General features: G+C 42.4%; 1 protein-coding gene across 5 annotated transcripts in view; it reads left to right on the top strand.

Moving 5' to 3' along the window:
- The window catches only part of RUBCNL (rubicon like autophagy enhancer), a 53,201-nt gene that overhangs the window by 3,635 nt on the left and 32,106 nt on the right, over positions 1-17,460 (top strand). For 2 of the 5 annotated variants that reach the window (XM_004433648.3, XM_087436052.1), the window contains exons 1-4: positions 6,389-8,080; positions 9,619-10,256; positions 13,384-13,466; positions 13,962-14,172. In XM_004433648.3, coding sequence (XP_004433705.1) covers positions 9,713-10,256; positions 13,384-13,466; positions 13,962-14,172 — 838 coding nt within the window. In that variant the 5' untranslated portion in view covers positions 6,389-8,080; positions 9,619-9,712. Of the gene's footprint in view, positions 1-6,388; positions 8,081-9,618; positions 10,257-12,907; positions 13,077-13,383; positions 13,467-13,961; positions 14,173-17,460 lie in introns of those variants that run through there. The other 3 variants (XM_087436050.1, XM_087436051.1, XM_087436053.1) reach the window with 2 other exon arrangements.

Here is a 17,460-nt window from a genome sequence, read left to right as displayed (position 1 = left end):
AGATAAATGTAAATTAGACCTCAAAGTTTTCTTGACAGGTAACATTGAAAAGCACCCACTGCCAGCAGGTATTTTTCTCTAGTTGATTTCAGGTGATGAAAATTGGAGAGTGGAGGGTTTTTTTTTTTTTTTTATCCTTATACTCTTCTACATTCTTTTATTCCAATAAGCTATAGAGGGTCAGAAAACAACTGAGTCCTGAAGATATATGTAAGGTACTTCCCTATTCTCTCTTTATTTGGAAGTTGTTCTTAGAAGATAGCTTTTGGGATGGCCACTTTAAATCAGGTAGGTGAGGAGACTTGAACTTTTGTATATGCATATTTTAAACAATATGGCTCAATTGTAAAATCATTTGAACTGTCCTGTGACCTACTTAAAATCTGTTTTTTTTTTTTTTTTTTTTTGGTTTCTCCCTTTCAGTTTAGACTCTTGGTCTTGATACTGAACCTCTTAATCTCAAATTTGTGTGCCTGATGCACAGTGAACCAATCACTGAGACATTGGTGTTTGGAGATGGAGAAAGTTTTATTCAAATAGGCCAAAATGAGAAGGCAGGAGGATAGTTTCTTTCAAATCTGCCTTAACAAAAGAAGAAAGCAGAGCTTTTTTTATAGCACTAAGCGGGTTAGGAGGTGGAGTTTCAGAGAAACAAATGGGTAATCCATGTTTCTTTCACTCCAGATAAGCCCTTGGGAAACCAGACTTCTTGGTGCCAGCAGCAGCTGGGGGCTGGTTATCAGGTGGTCTTTACTTCCTTAGAGGCATTCTTTTTCTTCTGCAAAACAAGCTCGTAAATCCTTGTGACCCTTGAGTCGCCCCTCAGGTTGAACAAGAAAACAGCAAATCAACAAGGTTAACTTCTTCTCATTTGTGTCTGTGTTGGGAATAAGGGCAAAGGGTAATCATGTTCTTATTGAATGTTTACAGTAACTCTCAGGTACCCAGCTTCAGTCCACATGGGGATTTGGGCTGAGGGAGGTGAGCACGTCAGTGTCACTGATGTTGCCAGGTTCACAGCAGCCACCCCAGGCTTGGTGAATTTTGATGTTCTGGAGAAATATTTGGATCCATGAGATTTAAAGGTCATCCCTTCTCCCCTGTGCTGTTGTGGGTGAGAATGTGGACCCAGGAGCAAGGCTGTCTGGGTGTGAAACTGGCTTCATCTACTAGCTGTGCCTCAGTTTCTTATCTGTAAAATGAAGATAGTGTTATGTCTACCTCGTAGGTTGTTAGGAGAATCGAGTGTGCGTGTGTGTGTGTGTGTGTGTGTGTGAGTGTAGAAAATTTAGAACAGCTCCAGGCACATAGTAAATGCAATGTAAGTGTTAGTTATGAACTGAATGCTATGGAGAAAATAGGACAGTAAATGAGGACAGTGTGTACCTGTAGGGATGCAGTTTTAAGAAGGGTGATGAGAAAAGTCTCAATTTGAAGGTAAATTTGAATAAAGGTGGGGGGGAGTAGAGGAGTGTAGAGGGGTGCAGGGGTGCAGAGGGGTATAGAGGTGTAGGGATGTAGAAGGTAGTAATAAGGAGGTCAGAGAGGTAACTTAGAGACACATGAACAGATATAGCAAATGTTGAAAGTTTGGTGTTTTTTTTAAACTTAGGGAATTTTCTTATGGAAAATTTCAAATTTAAAAGTAGAATAGTACATGTACCCTTCTCCCACCTTCAACAGTTATCAACATGGCCAATTGTGTTTCATCCATATCCCCTACTGGCACTTCCCACTGTATTACTTTAAAGCAAATTCAAAAAATTCTATCAATTATTTCTAAATACTTCTGTATGTATTTCTAAAAGGCAGGCGCTTCACCAAACATAACCACAATACTGAACCTCTTTGACTTTGCTTCCCATCCATAAATCGGGACCAGCGGAACCTCCCTTCAGTGCTGGTTTAAAGATAAAGATGGATGCCTGAAGCCCTCAGTGTAGGCTCTGGCAGTCACTGCCCAATTACTGGTAGCCATCATGCTGATGATGTTGTCTTTACCAGCCCTTGTTTTCTTTTTCTAGATAGTTCTATTGTGGCATTTTCACTTCTACTTCCTCTCTCTTCTCCATACCTACTTTAGGCACATTTATTCAGTATTCCCTTTATTTGCTTTTCAGTTCCCCTCTTAACTTTCAGTGCCTTTGTTCACAGCCTGACTTACAGCTTGTGCTCCTTTGATCCCTGCGGCCCATGAAATACCAGCGCTCTCTAGTCTTCCTAGACCTTTTTGAAGGGAGATGGGTACTTCTTCTCATTTCATTTTTTTTGACAGCATTATGGAGATTGAGATAACATACAATTCATCCATTTGAAATGTACAATTCAGTGGTCTTCGTATATTCACAGATCTGTGCCATCATTACCACAGTTGATTTGAGAACGTTTGGAGCCTCAAAAAGATACCCTGTACCCTTTAGCTATCACCTTCTATTTTCTCATCCTCCCTCCCCTCCCAGCAACCACTAATCTACTTTCTGTCTCTATGGATTTACCTATTCTGGACATTTCATGGGAAAAAAATATATAAATATGACATATCTTTTGTGACTGGCTTCTTTCACTTAGTATAATGTTTTCAGGGCTCGTCTATGTTGCTATAAGCACCTCACTTCTTATTATGGCTGAATAATATTCCATTGTGTGCCTAGAGCACACTTGGTTCTTCCATTCGTCAGTTGATGGACATTTGGGTTGTTTCCACTTTTTGGTTGTTATGAATAATAACATTTGTTTTTGCCATTAACATACGAGTTTTTGTGTGAATATATGCTTTCATTTCTCTTGGGTGTATACCCAAGAGTGGAATTGCTAGGTCAAATGGTAACTGTATGTTTAACCATTTGAGGAACTGCCAGACTGTTTTCTGATATGGCTCCCCATTTTATTTTGCCCAGACATGGGAATCTAGCCATCTTTCAAGTGCAGGTACCTACCCTTACTTTGGGTAAATTTTTGTATGAATATTTTTTCTAAGCCTTATTGAGTTATCTAATTATATTCATGTATAAATCTTTTTTTGTTATTGTTTTTTATGTATGAGGTTTTAGGTAGAACATTACTTGAGCAGTGGTCCCCAAAGTGAAGGGTATGTACCTCTATGGTACAAGACGATTCATTGGAAAGCAAGAACAAAATGCTATTCTCATGTATGCTTTATAATTACATAATGTATTGAATAGCTGTGCATGTGTAAGGCCTATAAATAAATGGTCCTGTATGGAGATGTATGTGCAAGGCTTTTTTTGTTTTTTTTTTTTTAACTAGTAGGAAGGTGTAATCACAAAATTCTGGGGACAACTGTTCTGAAGACATGGAGTCAAATATAGCTATGTGGTTCTTAATCCTATGTTTTGTGATAAATCTGATGGGAAAATTTTTAAAATTACTTTGCTAATGAAATTTAAAATATCCTGCTAGCTTCAGCCCAAATGGAACACATAAATACCAGTAGAAAGAGCTTTGGATTAGATGTCGGACTTTTTTTTGTTCTACTTCTGCTAATTACTAATGGTGAGAGTTTGGGCAAGTCCCTAACGGTCTCCATTTCAGTTCCCAAATTGGCATAATGACACTTGAAATGTTTCGAGTTATCACTGTGTAGAATGAGAGTGCTAAGTATGACATATGCAGTGACCACAGGAAATTAGTCATTTTGTGTCTTGGGCAATCCTGCAGTTTTCTTAGGCAAAATATCTGGTGTTCCTTGGTTTTTGCCATCATTAGGTCTTCCCTTTCTCACCCCACCTGACCTGTTACTCTTAATTGCTTTCTGTTCTTCCTCTGTTTGCTTCTGACAGCAGATCTTCCAAATTAAGCGTCATTGCCAGAAGTTCAGTTGGTCAGAAAGGAGTCCACGTGACGCCACCTGTCACCATTGTGATATAGCACTGTTTCCTTCCTCTTGCTTTTAGTGTTAAAACACAGCGTTCAGCATGTGCTGTGGTGAAGGTGCAGCTGTGTGAAGACTGCAGTTTACTCTGATTTCTGGCACTGTCTTGGAGGCTGGGGAGTCGAATTATTGGGCATCTGAATGGTTTCTGTTTGATATGTGATAGTTTCAGTCTGTCGACATCCTTGGGGATGTGAGCCTTTGTTTAAAGTCAAAGCATGAAGGGAAGTGGATACAGAAAGATGGGAAGAGGTTCTGGGAAACTGTGTTAACGAAACAGCTCACATGCTATGGTCAAAGATCGATTCACTCTCCGAGGTTCGCTTGCATTTGTTGATACTGAGCATGCTCAGTAAGACACCATAAAATTGAGAGAAATGAATTTCACCTTTCACCCTCAACTCTTGTTTGTGATTTCTATTCTCTAACATCCTTTATCCTAAGGAAATAGTTGGCAGACATTTTAGGTTGTGATCTCCAATTTCTTCTAAAGGGTGACACCTATTCTTGACTCTCTTTCTTGGGCAATAGAAATAACCGACATAACCATCCTTAAGTCCTGTTCATTCATTGTCCATTCTTTCATTCATACACTCAAAGGATATGTTTATTGAGCACCTATTATGTACCCCTGTTCTAAGTTCTGGGAACAGAGCAGTGTCCAAAATAAAATTTTTAAAAAAATTGCCCTCAGAGATTTTACATTCTAGTGGGTATTAGTCATTGAGGTTAAATAAAATGAGGAGTTTAGCCAGCCCTGGTGGTCTAGTGGTTAAGATTTGGCGCTCTCACCACCAGGGCCCAGAGTTATTTCCCGGTCAGGTCTGTCAGTTGTCATACTGTGGTGGCTGTGTGTTACTGTGATGCCGAAAGCTATGCCCCTGGAATTTCAAATACCAGCAGGGTCACCCATGATGGACAGGTTTCAGCAGAGATTCCAGACTAAGACAGACTAGGAAGAGGAGGAACGAGCTGGCCATCCACTTCCAAAAAAAAATGGCTATGAAAACCCTATGAATAGCAGTCTAACGTTGTCTGATAGAGCGCTGGAAGGTGAGAGGATGGTGCAAAAAGTCTGGGCACCGTTCCGCTCTGCTGTGCACAGGGGCGCTAGGAGTTGGAATCAACTCGATGGCACGAACAACAACAAAAAAGAGGATTAGTGCTAAGGAGTAAGGAGAAAAATAGAATTGGGGAGGGAGAGAGGAACTGTTGGGGAGGGGCAGTTGCCATGATTTATAGAGTGACCAAGGAGGCCTCACTGAGAAGGTAACCTTTAAGTTGAGACTTTACTCTGATGCTTCCGATTATGTACTCAGTTAGCAGTTAGTGCTGGGGCAGAGAAGATCCTGAATCCTAAATCTGACATGCCTGTGCCTATTTATGGAATAACTTTAGGATTGTTAAGGGTATTAGGAGCTAAAGCTGCTCATCTGCCATCAAAGTGCTGGCTGCTTCTGGTCTGAAAGAATTTTTTGAGGTCACTATAGAGGTCATGCTGACTCATGCCCAACTGAATCATCCACCCCTCTTGCAAAGGATGTACCTTTGCAGTTGATGATGTGGTTCTGTGGTGGCCCTAGTGATTCAGTCATCCTTGATGGGACCACTGACCCTGATGGGCACGGGCCCATCCAGAATCACTTGACAGAGGGAGCCCTGGATTCTCCTTTATCTAGGGCCTTTGCTGCTGTATATGTGTTAACTAGTAGTCTGGCCTGTGCTTACCCTCGGTAGGAAATCTCAATAGAAATGACGGTGAGCTTTGCAACTTGATTTCTCTTCTTCTAAAATGTTTTTGGAAATTGATTTTGTCTTTGTACCTAAGCATCGCTGATTCAAAGGACCCCATTTATGACAGTGGGTAGCACTTTGGGAAGATGCCAAGTGTTGCTTAGACCCATATTACCAACGGCCTATCAGTTCCTGAAATGTATGAACGTAGGTGTTTAGTCGCTATCTCCCTTCCACTGGAATGTAAGCTACTGGAGGGCAGGAAGCTTATTTTAGTCACCACGGCTACCCCTGTGCTACCAAAACAAAAACAATGCCAGTCATGTAGTAGATGCTCAATAAATATTTGTTTCATTGACTAACTAACAGGGTACAAGCAATATGGTGACAAGCAACATGACCAGCAACCATATAATGGTGCCTCATGAATTATCTGTTGCCCCAAAGATCAAGAAATGGAGACCTTGACCTCCTTTCACTAGGGCCTGGACTTTGTTTCTAATCATTGCTCTCTCCTCTGTGTCAGTCTGCCTCTCAGAGAAACTCATGCTCCTTAATGAGTGTCTAACCTGGCTTGTCATCCTCTCTCTGCCCAGCTGTGACCTTAGACATGGCTTTGAATCTCTGTGGGCCTATTCCAGCTCTAAAATGTTCTCATTTTATAACCTGGCAAAGCCAGCACCTGCTGTTTTTTTGTGTGAAGCAAGAACACCTTTCTAGAAGGAATGGAGCAAGCATCTTCTTCTGAAAGTTACTTTTTATAATGAAGTGTGTTTTTGCTCAATGCAGTTAAGTCAATTCCATATGTGGAAGGCTCATAAATGATGTCATTCTCTTTGAACTATTAACTTTAATCTGTTTGTTAAAAACACAGGGATCCCTATTACTGACCATTTGTTTGAAGCTGTGTATTTTTCATGTGAAATCTGTATCATCTCTCACACTTAAAAACAGATATGATGTGTAGAGAATTGAAAGTAACACGTGACTTACGTAACTTCATTCTCTTGGAAATAGATTATCGTGGGCTATGGACTCAGAACTAAAATTGGAGCTAGCAAGAAAGAAGATCTAGTGAAAGTCAACAAAAAGCAACATGAACAAAGATGTTCATTGCTGTATATTTTATAATAGTGAAAAACTGAAAATGTTTCCATCAATAGGAGTCTGGCTAAGTAAATAGTGATACATTTACACTATAGAAAGTGGTAAGATAGTTAAGAAGAATGATATATACCCTCAAGACGTATTGTTGAGAGAAAAAGAAGTGACATTATAGAATATGTCCAGTATGATCCCGTGTGTGTATAAAAAAGAAAACAAAGCATATTTTCTATCTGACATATGTGTGTTAACTCATAGAAAAAGGTCTGAAAGGAATAAAATGGTTAACAATATTATTTCTGGGAATGAAATAGGATTGGTGGGGCTTGGCACAATGGAAGTGCTTCAATTTTACTCTAGGCCTCTGTGTTTTTGGCATTTTATAAAAACGTACTCCTGGTTTCCTTTTGCAATTATAACACCTAAAATTATTGGAGAGGAAAAGATGTGTGACAAAGAGAAATGGGGCATAAGGTGAGATTTGAGATCAGGAAGAAGGGAAATGAAGCACTTCAGGGGACTGAGTCTGGCAGTTATCACCGTATCCTGTGACATTTCATGAATGGGGATTTGGAGGTTGTGCAGTGTTTACAGGATGACATATACATTTATATATCTGCATCACTCCAAAAGGTATGACCTAGAATGGAAGGCCCCCAAATCAAGAAAACCCAAGGATTTTTAGTATAATTTTCACATGTACCTTCTTTTGGTCTATTTGTAAGTGTCGGGTGAGAAAAATTTCATGTTTTTAGGAAACATGGATTCACTTGTATCCCTGTATGAATAATTCTGCCACAATAACAGAGCAGTTGTATCTACCACAGAAGTCTTTTCTCTAGCTCCTAACTTTATTTCCAGTTGGTTGGATTTGTTCATTCAATCCGTAACTTTTATCGAGCTCCCTCTTATGCAACTCTGTGGGCTGGCAGAAAACAGACAAGGCCCCTGCTCTCTTATAGTTGGGGGCTGAGGGGTTGAGGGGGTGGAGAGGAATGACAGTAAGGAGCTAAAAAATATCAGGAAGTGAGAACTACTATGATGAGAATTAAGCAAGGTGATATGACGAGGAGTAACCGGGGAACCACTTTAAGAGAGGTAGTTAAGAAAGACTGCTTTGAGGAAGTAATTTGTAAACTCATAAAGGCATGCAACAAGACAGGAAGGAGCCAGATGCGTGATCATTTGGGGAAAGAGCGTTTTAGGCAGAGGGACTAGAACAACGCCGTTAGGGTGGACAAGAGCTTGTCGGACTCCGGAGCTTGCTGCGTGGTCGGGACGTGTGGAGGGTGGACAAAGATAAGTGAGAGAGGTCTGCAGGACAGGATCGTGTCATGTCTTAAGGACAAGGTAAGGATTCTGGATTTCATTGCAAATGTGATAAGAAGCTGTTGGGGGGGGTGATTAGGGGAATGACATCTGATTGAGGTTTATAAAAGATCTTTCTGAGTAACTCTTGATTATAAATATGCAAGAGTAGAAGCAGGGAGACCCATTGGGAAGATGGCAGGAGGTCCAGGTGGGAGAAGATGGTGACTTAGACGAGGGTGGTAGCTATAGATATAAACTTGCTGATGGGTTACAGATGGAGAGCTAGGGAAAGATGGGATCAGCGATGACGCCTAGATTTTAGGCTTCAGCAACTGGGAGGTATTGTTCCCTGAGATGGGGAAAACCAGGGAGGAGCAGGTGTGGGAGAAAATCAGTGTCTGTTTTGGATGTATCAGGTTGCGATGCCCCCTGGACACATGTCAAATAGGCAGTAAATGCTAGCCCGGAGTTCAAGGGGAGGTCAGGAATAGAGCTACCCACGTGGGGGCCATCTACAGACAGAACGGTAGTATTTAAAGCCCTGGAACTGACCCCCAAGTCTCAGGCTTGCTCACCACTCTGGATGTGCGTACTCCACCCTTCCTTTAGGCTAAATGCGCCTATGCAGACTGCTTCTGTCTCTAGGCCTACCCCTTGCTGACCTTGCTTTTACTGTTGAAGGTTTCCTTGAGGTTTACAACGTGGACAGTGGGAGAACAGTGGAAAGAAATGTGCGCTGGGCCTGTAATTACGGTGACGAGAGTGCTTCTCATTTGTGTAGCTCTCGACATGTTAATCGTTACCAGATTTACTAAAGCTAAAAATTGAGCTTAAAAGTGAGTGGACCGAGGCCGGCCCAGTGGCGCAAGCAGTTAAGTGCGCGCGCTCCGCTGCGGCGGCCCGGGGTTCGCCGGTTTGGAACCCCGGGTGGGCACTGGACTCACCACTTGTCAGGCCATACTGGGGTGGCGTCCCATATAAAGTGGAGGAGGATGGGCATGGATGTTAGCCCACAGCTAGTCTTCCTCAGCAAAAAAAAAAACCAAAAAACAGTGAGTGGACCACTTTAAAGATAGATTCTAGAGTTACAGTGTGTTCTTTAGAGGGTATAAGCTAATCATAAATTTATATTGCTACTATAATATAAATAAGTACAAACACAAACTAAATAAAAATAAGAAACTATGAAAATGTGTCTTTACTTCCAGATGGTATTCCCATTTTGGGTTTGACATTTAATTTCATTGGAATAATGCATAGATTGTGTTACATTTTTATCTGTTTTATCCGCAGTATGTTTATATGACTTTATCCTTATATAAAAATAAACTTCAATTATTTTTATGCTTTGAAAACCCTTTCCTCTCCCAATGTCATACCCTCTGTGTTTGCCACTAGTTTTATGGCTGATTTATTTATCTATTTGCTACTTGTAAATCCAAGTGGAATTTACTGTCTTGTATAGGATAAAGTACAGACTATTTTTTTTTTGTTTGTTTTTTGCCTCCTCAAAAGAATTTGGAGTTAAAAATATGACTGAGCCCTTATTTATCTGGAATGATTCTTGCTTATTGCAGATAAGCTCTCTAGCCCTCCACCTGGCCATGCAGTGAGTTCAAGGCCCTAATCCGGTTGTACAACAGAATTTACACCAGCCCTGAGCCCGGAAAGATGGTGTCACAGTCTACAGGCCAGCGGGATTCTCCCGTGGACCCCTGGGAAGGGGTCATCGATGAGGCTGGTGACATTGATGGTTCACCCAGCCTCCTGGACACTGACCATCCCCCTTGCCAATCAGATGTGAGGTTCACGAGGCCCAGAGCTGCCTGGGTTAACCCCCAGTGTGTGCAGCAACAGCTGCAGGATCTGCGCCCCCAGGTGCCAACAGTTCGGAACAGTGGAAGCCACTCTGTGGGGGATGCAACCTCTCCCTTGGGCCCTTCACCGTCGTTCCCTGGGGACTCCGTGGTGGAGACATCATTTTCAGAGGATGCTGCAGATGCCATGGGCAGCAACCCTGCCCAGAGCTCAGGTGAAAAGAGCAGTGACTTCTCTTGTACCTCAATGGAAGAGCGAGCGGTGCTCCCGAGCTGCTCTCCTCGGATCCCTCTGTTCACAAGCTCCAAGATTTTGGCTGCTTCCCCGTGTCCTGACAATGCTGAGGCTGACAATGCTTTTTTCAAGCCTTCCTACTTGACAGCTTCTGCTGATGAAGGTAACTTTAGTCGGGGACTTCCCTCATTCCTGTCTCTGCACACGCTTGCTTTGCCTTGGTCTAAAGCCTGCGGTACTGTGTTCCTCATGAGAAAAAAAGATCACGGGTTTCCACTTTGACCAGAAGCCAGTGCATTAGCTCATTTAGTATTGTCTTTGGCCCAGCCACCTGGACTGTCACAATGGGTGAATTCAAGATTTCCCTTCTCCTTAGACTGCAGGGAAATGTCATCTTAGCTCAACTTCGTTGATAATCAGTGCCATCTGCCATCTTTGAGCTGGTTGTGCCTTCAGGAACTTCCAGCTCATTAAACAGTCTGCAAGGCAGAGCATCGGAAGTGCTCTCAATTCAGTGTGTTGGGGGAAGGTGTGCCAGACAGTTAGCGGGGCCTCTGTTTGACACCAGTACTTATGTAGGGGATAAATATTTACCTGGACCGAGAGTGACTAGAAAATAGTAAGATTTAAAAAGAATAACCACAATTCCCCCAAAGACTATACAAAACCTTTTTTTATTAAAACAAGGGCTGCCATTGCTATGAGGTAATGCACATATTCCTAAAATACTGAAATTCCTCAAATGAGATAATCCATGAGAAATACCACTTAAGAGCCAATGATTTAGCTATTGTTGTTAAAATGTGTGGCATGCTTATTTTTAAATATTCATTATGTTACATTCATGCTTTGCATGGATTTATATTTCTGTTAGAACCCTAGTTCAAATAGTTAATGAAATTTTTTCTTTCAAAACAATTTTAAAAGCTGCCTGCCTGCCTCTGTGTGTATTTATTTATTTCTTACTAGAAGGAAAAGTCCTCTCCCTTTCCTAAAATATGGGGTTTATTTGTTCTATTGGAAACTTTTGAAAAGTTGAAGATGATGACAATCTTTAACATATTATTCATAGCTTTAAGGATAGCAGATTTTGGACAAACTTTCAATGAGCTGATTTTGAGATAAGAACCAAATTTGAGCAAAATGACACACTCTGATTACAGGCCTTTTTTCTATCTTTTCACTCACCTGCCTGGATGGTTCTCAGGAAAAGAATGACTTGCAAATTAGTGGTTCCTCTGTAAGAGACTGGTCTCCTGCTAGACTGTCTCACAGAGGAGAGTGAGGAGATCTCGAAGAAAAGGGAAAGTCCTCTCCCCTACAAACCACCACCACCACCACAAGTTATCAAGTGACAGAAGATGATCTTTAGGGCCTAGGATACTCCTGCCCGAGACCATTTGTCGTGTCACCATCCAGGAAGTGGTTCTGCAGTTTAAAATGATCTTGTATCTTTGTCTTTCTCCCAGAAAGAAAACAGGTACCCCAGCCCCTCTCATTCAAAGACAGGGACTCCCAGCAATCTCTCTAAGTACCTTTAAAAACCACTCAGTCTTTTGAGAGTATCTCTTAAATGTGGTGAGGGGATTCATTCCATGGGATTAAAAAAAAGAAGTTCTGAGGGGTCTGGTTCTTTCTTTCTTTGGTGTGGGGCAGCCACGGGGAGAGCGGGCATTTGCCACTAAGACATGGGATTGTCCCCTGACTGCTCCATCTCCAGTGGCAGCCCCAGCACTTTCCTTTTCTAGATAACAGGATATGGAAAGACCACCTGAGCCTGTAAGCGTTTCCTGAGGCTATAAGAAACAATTCCACAGTTCCTTTTGTTTGCATAGGCTCTACACATTTACAGAGCACTTTTGTATTCCTTATCTCCTTCAGTCTCCTGATAGATAATTATCCTAATTTCAGGGATGAGGAAATTTTTAATGTAGAGGCACAGCTGGTGCATGGAGAGCTGGAACTGGACTCCCCTCCGTTTGATTCTTCTCTGTGCTTTTCCCTCTGTACTCGGGATCTGCAAACCATGACCTGCTGGCCAGATCTGGACAGCCTCCTGATTGTACAAACAGAGTTTTGTTTGTTTTGTCTATAGCTGCTTTCTTACTACAGTGGCAGAACTGAGTAATGGCAATGGATGCTGTGTGGCCCTCACATCCTACACTATTTACTGCCTAGTCCTTGTCTTTTTTTTTTTTTTTTAATCCCTTTTTTTTTTTTTTGTGAGGAAGATCAGCCCTGAGCTAACATCCATGCGAATCCTCCTCCTTTTTTGCTGAGGAAGACCGGCCCTGGGTTAACATCTGTGCCCATCTTCCTCCACTTTATATGGGATGCCGCCACAGCATGGCCTCACAAGCAGTGTGTCAGTGCACACCCAGGATCCGAACCCGGGCCGCCAGCAGCAGAGTGCACGCACTTAACTGCTCCGCCACGGGGCCGGCCCCAGCCTAGTCCTTTTCTGAAAAAGTTTGCCCAGCCCAGGTGGCTTCTGAAGCTAAGAGCCAAGTTTTCCACAGAACAGCTGCTTTCCTGAAGATGAGGTGAGGGATTTGAGTGACCTTGCTTGCATCTCTGCATGTCACCGTGAGAGCCGTATGATCATCAAGACATCTGTAGCATTTTGTTCTGATTTAGCAGGTTATGACACCACAGCTCTTATGGCTCTCACAGAAATGTCGCCTTAGATGCTGCAATAAGAGATCACATGACGAATCATTTTTGTTTTGATGGTGTTCATTGCCAGTAATGGAGTGGCCTCAGGGAGCAGAATGGATGAGTCAGCCCAATATGCCCTCTGCTGTTTTTTCTTGTTTTTGATGGAGGAAGACCATTTTAGAGAAGCAATGTGACCTTTTGCAGATAGATTTTGTTTCCGTAAACAGGAAGTTTTGGGCCAATTGCAGTGAAGGGGAGAAGCGATCCCATAATTCTATGGCTCTGCTCCTAGACTGTTCCTTCTCACCTTCTTCATCTCCTTTAGGTGGTTTCCATGATCCTCTTCTCTTTCTACCTTCTTTGCCTCACTGGTCTCCTCATTCCCATGCCTTGTCTGAGGATTCCTCCAGAGTTATTCCAATAGCTTCTTATAGAAATGACCACCATGAAGGCAAAATCTATAAGGCCCACCACCAGAAGGGTCTTTCTTCTTCTGTCATTCTAATTTATTCTAGAATTGTGCTGATTTTTTTAGAACGATATTTAAAAGCCACTCCTTAGAATTGTTTTGCTTTCTTAGGTAATCTTTGAGCTTCTTTTTCTCTAGTTTTAATAACTTGCTATATTGGCAGGTGCTGTTCAAGCCAACGGAAGAAACATTTCTCTGAATTCCTTCCCACCAGAGGCCTTCGTGCTCCCTGTCGATGTAGAAAAGGTGAACATATCTTCTTCTTTTTTCTTTTTAAAACCACAGAGAGTGTTAATCCCTTAGATAGTGCCGTTGTGATTTCAGTCTGTAAACTCCCCTTGATGAGGCCTGGCAAATAGGTTTCATTTCAGCATGTGGTAGAGGCTGCCAGAAGCACTAAGCTGAGAAGGGTTCTGGGCAGTGTCTGTGCTTAGCGGAAGGTTTTCCATGACTGTGGAATGATGTCTAACATTGGGCCACCGCCAACCTAGGGTTTTATATCACAAGACATTCAACTTGGGTTGTCTGTTGGTTACAGTGGGCTAAATCTTATGTCTCTGAAAGATATGAGCTATACTTCATATAATGACCTATGATAACTCAGTGAAATGAACATTTTTATTTCTATGCATTAACTCCACTTAAATGCAGTGTCTTGATTTTTCAATCTAATACAGCTTCAATGAAAAATGTTGATTTTCCTTGCATTTTAACTAATAGGTTTTTTTTTTTTTCCTGCAGGAAAACGCCCACTTTTATGTTGCAGATATGATTATATCAGCAATGGAGAAGATGAAGTGGGACATCCTGAGTCAACAGCACCCAGAGAACTGGAGTGTGGAAGAAGCCAGTAGGTCATCTGGGGATGATCAAGCTGACTCTGAAGTGACCTTTTCTCCCAACGTAAAGCAGGAGTCTGGGTCTTCCACTTCTTCAGACAGTGGCTATGAAGGCAAGTGGGGCAAATAGGAGAAAGCTTTATGCTGTGTTCACCACATACATCTCCTGTCCTCTGTCAGATCCCGAAGTCTGTCTTTAAATCCTTTGTCTAAAACTTCTTGAGTCACCTATAGAATCCTCACCATTTCTGCCTCTTGGGCTTGGAATTGGTTATCACGCTCTACTCAGTTGTTAAATCAATATGTTTTCTCTTGGACTTCATCCTACTTCTCTTGGTGGCTATGTTTTCCCGCCTCCTTTGTTTTCTATCATGTGGTGTTCTCCTAGCTCTTCCTACACATCGCTTCTTTTCCAAGTAGTCTTCTTTCATTCATTCCACAAACAAGGAGCCTGTGATGTGCTGGGAATCAGCAGGCATCAAGATGTGCCCCTTCCCTTAAGGAGCTTTCGTGCTGGAGCAGAGGCTGAGGGAGCTGGGAGGGGGGTCACTCTGCCAGCAGAGGCAGGGCCCAGCGCAGTGGGTCACAGAGCGGGAGCAGCGGCCTCATTCTGGGATCTGGGACGGAAGGGTACCTAAGCTGAGAACTGAAGTTAGGGCTTGACATTTTCTTACCGTTTCCTAAACGTGAGTCCTCCTTCAGTCCTAGATCCTTCTTTTTCTGTGTCCACTTCCTGGGAGATTTTATCCACTGCAATATCTTTCCATTGTTCCCTCTGGGTTGATGTCTCCCAAATCGGTGTTTTCAGTCCTGCACCTCTCTTCTAAGTGCTTGTTCCTTTCTTCCAAAAAAAAAAAAAAAAAAAGACTAAAGACTAATGCTTTTCCTTTTGACTTCCTTTACCTAACATCTTAATCAGGAAACTTTCAGTAACAAGGGGAGAACTTAACTCCACGTGGTATGTAAATAGTACAATGCCAGGGACAAAATAGGTGTGCACTAAATAGTTGTTGAGGGGCCAGCCCAGTGGCACAGTGGTTAAGTGCGTGTGCTTCACCATGGTGGCCCGGTGTTCGCAGGTTCAGATCCTGAGTGCGCACCGACACACCGCTTGTCAAGCCATGCTGTGGCGGCATCCTATATAAAGTAGAGGAAGATGGGCACAGATGTTAGCTCAGGGCCAATCTTCCTCAGCAAAAAAAAAAAAAAAAAGAGGAGGATTGGCATCAGATGTTAGCTCAGGGCTAGTCTTCCTCACAAAATAAATAAAATAAATAAATAAATAAATAACAGTTGTTGAATGCACCACCTGGCTAAAGTTCACAGGGATTTTTTGAAAGTATCTAGAGCATTCTCATTGAACCCAGTTGTGGGAAATACAGAATGACCAAGATAGAGGCAGCTCTGGTGTCTGCCTTTTCTGGGGCTTTGTGGCCTCTCTTCACTTTTCTTTGTGCAATTGCTTCATTCTCTCTTTTCTGAAGCCTGACTTCTACCCACCCCCTAGCATCTGGTTTCAGCTCTGGAGTCTCCTTGACTACTCAGCCAGGACCTTGAAGCTCTTGTAGGACCCCAATCCAGATTCCCAGGGGAGGGCACCTGGTTGGGCCTGCTTTGATTGGGTGTCCAAACTGGTCAGCCAGCTGCGGCCAGGGGAGTGAGGGAATGTGATACGGACCATCATCCTCTCTCAGGCCACAGTGGGGAGAAGAGGCATGTGGGTGGAAAGGAAATGATTCCTATTTCAGTACACTGCACTCTGTTGTTGACTTTCTTCTTCCTCGTGCCTGTGCCCCTGTCCTGTTTCTAGTTAGTGAACAAATCAGTCCTGACTTCTCGGTAATAGCAACGTCCCCTCCATCCATTCTTCATTCCTGCCTTTTCCCTGGACCACCGCAGCAGGCTTCTGGCCAGTCACTGTAAGAACTGCATTTAGGTCCTCAATACATATTTGCTGCTGTTAATTTTCTCTCTTTACTTTCAGCCTCTTTCCCCTGCGTCTGTCTTCCCAGAACACAACTTCTTGTCCTCTAAAATGGCCTGCTGGGTTTGTTCCCCATTTTATCCTGGGATGTTTATCCTGTAGGATCCAGCTTCTCCCTGCCTTTGCAACAGCCGTCTCCTGCCGTTTCCCTATGTTGTACTGTGGGCTTCAGTTATACTAGCCTGTGATGCTTGCCGGCAGACGTTTCTCCTGAGCTCCTGCCTCCCTCCCTTCGGCTAGGCTCCCCTGAATGCTGGCTCCCCAAGAACTGCACATTAGTTCCTTTGTCCTCCTAGTCTTCAAAAGCAATCTCCCGCCACCAGCACTGTGACCTGGTCCCTGATTTTTATCACAGGGCAGGGGAACCGTTTATGTGGAATGAAACCTAAGTTGTGCTCCAGAATGCTCTGTAATTGTCTATGTGCATGGCTCCCCCTGGAGTTGTGCATTGTGGAACCCTGCCTCTGAACTTCTTAAGGTCCATGACATGCAGCTGTGTTTTCTTGTGGTTAAGTGTTTCTGTGTCTCAGTTCCTCATGAAATTTTAAACTCTTCGATGGATGAGAATTTGTCTTATTTGTATTTGTGTTTTAACATAGTACCTTGCCTAAAATAGGTATTTTATAAACATTTGTTGAATGGTTGAGTAGAAACTGATGCTTAGCTGGAATTTTTAAAAAATATGAATATGTTAAATGAAATTTTAAAATATTTCTACCACCCAAATAGAAATATTTATCTTTTATTAAGTATCTCTCTTGTGACATTTATGGTGATACATGTTACCCTATGAGGTAGGTTAGCATTCTTCATTTTGTAGGCTGGTCATGAGAGCATTTATTTGTTTATTGCAGTAACATTGGTTTATAACATTGTAAAAATTTCAGGTGTACATCATTGTACTTCTATTTCTGCATGGACTACATCATGTTCACCACCAAAATACTAATTACAACCCATCACCACACACATGTACCGAATTATCCCTTTCACCCTCCTCCCTCCCCCCTTCCCCTCTGGTAACCACCAATCCAATCTCTGTCCCTATGTGTTTGTTTATTGTTGTTATTATCTACTACTTAATGAAGGAAATCATACGGTATTTGACCTTCTCCCTCTGACTTATTTCACTTTGCATTATACCCTCAATGTCCATCCATGTTGTCACAAATGGCTGGATTTCATCGTTTCTTATGGCTGAGTAGTATTCCATTGTGTATATATACCACAGCTTCTTTATCCATTCGTCCCTTGATGGGCACTTAGGTTGCTTCAAGTCTTGGCTATTGTGAATAAGGCTGCAATGAACACAGGGGTGCATGTACCTTTACAAATTGGTGTTTTCAAGTTCTTTGGATAAATACCCAACAGTGGAATAGCTGGATCATATGGTAGTTCTATCGTTGATTTTTGAGGA

Source organism: Ceratotherium simum, chromosome 10 (assembly GCF_057802395.1).
Source record: "Ceratotherium simum simum isolate JZ-2026a chromosome 10, ASM5780239v1, whole genome shotgun sequence".
Classification (NCBI taxonomy): domain Eukaryota; kingdom Metazoa; phylum Chordata; class Mammalia; order Perissodactyla; family Rhinocerotidae; genus Ceratotherium; species Ceratotherium simum.
The sequence above is the reverse complement of the archived record's forward strand: the minus strand, read 5'-3'. Positions and strand labels throughout refer to the sequence as shown.